Raw genomic sequence first — 3,985 nt, 5'->3', positions numbered from 1 at the left:
TTGTTCGCATGACATCGATTTGGCCCGCCATGCCATATCATGCTATAAAACACACCATTGGAGAGTATCTTCATTTCTAATTCATCTTTGTGTTTTAACACGTTTTGTTGAGTTTTTGCATTGGAATTTAGAGAATATACTGGAAGTGAATTTGATTAGTTTTAAATTATAATAATACATTTGAATATATTATGATATAATACAACACTTTTGGCCCTCAATCAAGCTTGCTTTTTGGCCCTTGTTTGGGCACCTCTGACCTAGCAGATAAGAGGCCACTGGTGCCAATTATCTGCTTAGGCTTACACTGCTTTTTGAAAAGCAGTACTGAAGAGGTTGTAATGTAACATCACTTTATCTACAAAAAACCCCCATATATTAGCAATTCAAGAACCCTATACACCACACGATTCTTGACAACAAGAGGGTTCTTAAAAATTACATGTAAACACTTTACAGCATGTTATGATCAATAGGATTTAGCAATTTGGCAGCAGTAAGTAACATTTTGAGAAGAAGAAAAAAAATATTTGAAGGATCAAAAACAGCTGAGAGCAGGATTCAGTTCCACAAGTGTAGGCTTAACAGTTGTTCACATCAAACATCATCAGAACTGTAGTAAACAAAAAATCAAATATGGGCCCATGATATAATAAATATTGCTGTTAAAATCACCATTAAATGTCACCAATGTTGGCAATAATAGACTGGATGTTTATGAATTTACCAAAGTAAAGTTTGGGTTGAAAAGAACCTTACCCTACAAAATCAATTAGGAATTAATTTAGACTTTGTCATCACTGAATAACCATCCACATTGTATTACACCTGATAACTATTGCATAGGCCTACAACAAAACGTTCAGGAAAGCCTGAGTTTGCCGTTTGCACGTTTGTGTTGCCCCAACACCTCTCCATTTCTCGTTGCACATCTTGGCCCTCCCACAGTTTTATTTCTGTCCTCGAAGAAAAACTAACTACAGTCACAGTTTCACCACGAGGACCAATCAAACTGTCGATGCGTTGCCAGTTCGACCAATAGAATCTCAGCTCTCATGCGGCTTCGCGATGGCCCAATCAGAGCGAGCGACTGCAGTATACGTCATCAAAATACTCCTTCAGCTGCTCAAACACTCAAGTGTCACCACGAGAGCTGCTACATGGGACATAAACTCATTCATTAAATTCACCAAACGAAGATGGTTAGTATGTTTAGTTACTTATTTAGACGTTATATCGACTTGACTTAATTTTCTCTTTTACACGACCGATCCGGTCGACTGTTGTCATCATGTTAGCTTGCAGACTGGTTTGTGCTGGACTAGTTAGTAGTATTTTGGATCCACAGTACTTTGTCCTACTTGTGTAAGTGACTGTGGCATTGCAGTTGCACCGATTCTGTGTGTTGGACCTCAATAGTAGCTTTTTTTGTGTTTTATTGGCGGTTAGCTGTAGCATGTTAGCGAACTACCCATGCCTCCCCATGTCTTTGGGGTTGGCAATTGGACCACCTGCTCATTTTGACAGCATGACTCCAGTGCTCATCTTGAGTGACTGGCACAGGCCTACAATCAAGTAGCTTTGGGTATGAAGTACTGTACAAATACTAAAGGCATTGTCTGGGTTCAAAACAAGTTAAGCTCCCATGACATGCTGTTTATTAACACAAAACGTCACTTTGACTCGTATTTTAGTTTGTAAAACAGCAAAAGTCACGTTTACTGTATTGCTTTTACCATAAAAACTGCTTTTACTGTTAAAATAAACAACATATTTGGAAAATAACCACGAAACTTGAGCGTTATAGATGTTAAATCTAGACTAATGTTATAAATCACTTACTAACCTTGTCAGTGCAAACTTACATTTAATTTTCAACTCCTCGCATGTGCAATTAAGCTGACAAATGCGGTGACTTTCCCGCGACGTGCGCAAGAATACCGGAAGAGGACAGTACATAGGGAAAAAATCAACTGCATGTCCATCCGCCTAGAAATAGTCCCACCAATACGAATATGATTTAGACAGTTTTATAGTTTAAATAACATATTTTGTATTTAATAACTAATATTAGTGCGTTAACAAAAAATAAGCATACGTTTTAACTCTCCAGAACATTCATTGTAAAAGCTAATTTTGTTTGTTTTAAACTCTGTATAAGTCGTAATTATTTTCTGTATTAATAGACATGCTGTATACGTTTGTCTATTTTAAGGCTCTAATGGGAGTTCAGTTGGTGGTGAGCTTGCTGGCTGTCAGCATAATGCAAAGAATGGCCCCACATCTCTCCATTGCACGCTGGCTCTTATGTAACGGCAGGTAAGCACGCACTACTTTTTGATAGTCTGTGTAAACATACTAAACATGGGTCTTTCTAATACCCTATATTGGTTTTCTCAGCCTTTTCAGGTTCAAACATCCATCTGAAGGCGAGTTGTGCACCCTCGCAGGGAAACAGATTCCTAAAACCAGCAGGCGAGACAGGTGTGAGCTTGATTTAGTGCAGCTGTTGCTTTCCTGTTGGGGAATTCAGCAACTTATGCTTGACCTCTTGTTGCTTCCAGGAGACAAAATGGACATGGAGAATCCAAGCCACTCACAGTCCCAAAAGACATTGATCTTCACCTGGAGCGTGCTCCTGTAAATGTCTTGGACGCACTTGGTAAATCTGGGTTCTTGCACCAAAAACAGCTGTAAATAAGTTTGGTCTTGAAAATAAACTTATCGGTTGACCTTATTTTTACTGCTCCTCACAGTTTTGCGGTTCTTTGTGGAGTACCAGTGGCTGATTGACTTCGCCGTCTATGCCACAGGGATCTACCTCTTCACTGAAGGCTACTACAGTGTAGTGGATGCCAGCAAGGAAGTCAATATTGCTTCCATCTGGTGTGTGCTGACTGTTTTCTTCTGCTTGTATCCTTCAGCATTGCAATCATTTGACTTAACAGACCTGATGCTACCTGAGAAATTCAGATGTGACTTGCCTCATCCTAAAAATGAAAAGTGACAGAATTATAACTTTGTATTGTAAATAAGTAAGTTCTTGTAGGCTTGTCTTGTTGTCCTTGACTTAAGTTCTCAGGAGGACGCTGTATCTTCTTATGAGCCACTACTTTCGCTCTGAGGAGGGTGGCGAGCGCTCTGTGTGTCTGGCTTTTGGCTTCTTATCTCTTCTTATTGCGATGCTGGTCCTTGTAGTGAGAGAAGACTACCTGGAGTTTGGCCTTGAGCCCGGTATGTGGTTATCTGACCTGTATTCTAAAAGCGAAAGGACATTTTTACTACAGTGCTTTGATGTTTAACACCTTGAATTGCTTAACAAGTGTAAAGTTGTTCCTTATCCCTTTTTTTTTTGCAGGATTTACCAGTCTTTTTGACAGTTTCGAGGTCTTTGCCAAACAGCAAGGCTACGAGTGGTCGTAAGTAATACATCAATGGTTAGACAACATTAGACAAGCAATATATTCTTTTGTCATCAAAACCCACAATATTTTAACTTTTTAACAGCGTTCCCTTCACCAAACTATCAGTCAAGTTGGGGCTGGCTGTCATTTGTGCCTTTATTGGAGCTCTCCTTTCATTTCCTGGTCTGCGATTGGCCCAAACTCACCTAGATGCTGTTCAGATGAACGCGGATCGTCCAATCATTCAGTAGGACACTCAAGATTGTATTGCATAAGAATTAAACATGAACTGAAATGACAATATTGCATTTATGTAGAGCTTGATTTGGTATGCCACAACAATTTGTTTTTTGCCTTTTAGGATCCTTTTGCACATGAGTTTTCTGTCTCCACTGGTTATTCTTGTAATGTGGGTTAAACCCATTGCTAGAGACTTCCTAGGGAACACCCCCATGGGAAAGACCTCAGTTACCTTGTAAGTTGATTTGTAAGTAAATTTATCTGCATATTTGAATGCTTTTTGGCTATATATATATATATATATATATATATATATATAAGCACTATATGCACTATACTAA

The 3,985-nt window shown here is 39.0% G+C and overlaps 1 protein-coding gene across 2 annotated transcripts in view; it reads left to right on the top strand.

Moving 5' to 3' along the window:
• The first annotated feature begins 1,106 nt into the window (after positions 1-1,106).
• The window catches only part of LOC107554814 (transmembrane protein 161A-like), a 7,999-nt gene continuing 5,120 nt past the window's right edge, over positions 1,107-3,985 (top strand). Inside the window, exons 1-9 of one of the 2 annotated variants that reach the window (XM_016237434.1) lie at positions 1,107-1,202; positions 2,216-2,319; positions 2,401-2,484; positions 2,565-2,662; positions 2,757-2,913; positions 3,083-3,234; positions 3,359-3,419; positions 3,508-3,651; positions 3,766-3,879. In XM_016237434.1, the coding sequence (XP_016092920.1) occupies positions 1,200-1,202; positions 2,216-2,319; positions 2,401-2,484; positions 2,565-2,662; positions 2,757-2,913; positions 3,083-3,234; positions 3,359-3,419; positions 3,508-3,651; positions 3,766-3,879 (917 nt within the window). In that variant the 5' untranslated portion in view covers positions 1,107-1,199. Of the gene's footprint in view, positions 1,203-1,300; positions 1,366-2,215; positions 2,320-2,400; positions 2,485-2,564; positions 2,663-2,756; positions 2,914-3,082; positions 3,235-3,358; positions 3,420-3,507; positions 3,652-3,765; positions 3,880-3,985 lie in introns of those variants that run through there. The other variant, XM_016237435.1, reaches the window with a different exon arrangement.

This window comes from Sinocyclocheilus grahami, unplaced genomic scaffold (assembly GCF_001515645.1).
Source record: "Sinocyclocheilus grahami isolate Dianchi unplaced genomic scaffold, SAMN03320097.WGS_v1.1 scaffold514.1, whole genome shotgun sequence".
Taxonomy (NCBI): domain Eukaryota; kingdom Metazoa; phylum Chordata; class Actinopteri; order Cypriniformes; family Cyprinidae; genus Sinocyclocheilus; species Sinocyclocheilus grahami.
The sequence above is the reverse complement of the archived record's forward strand: the minus strand, read 5'-3'. Positions and strand labels throughout refer to the sequence as shown.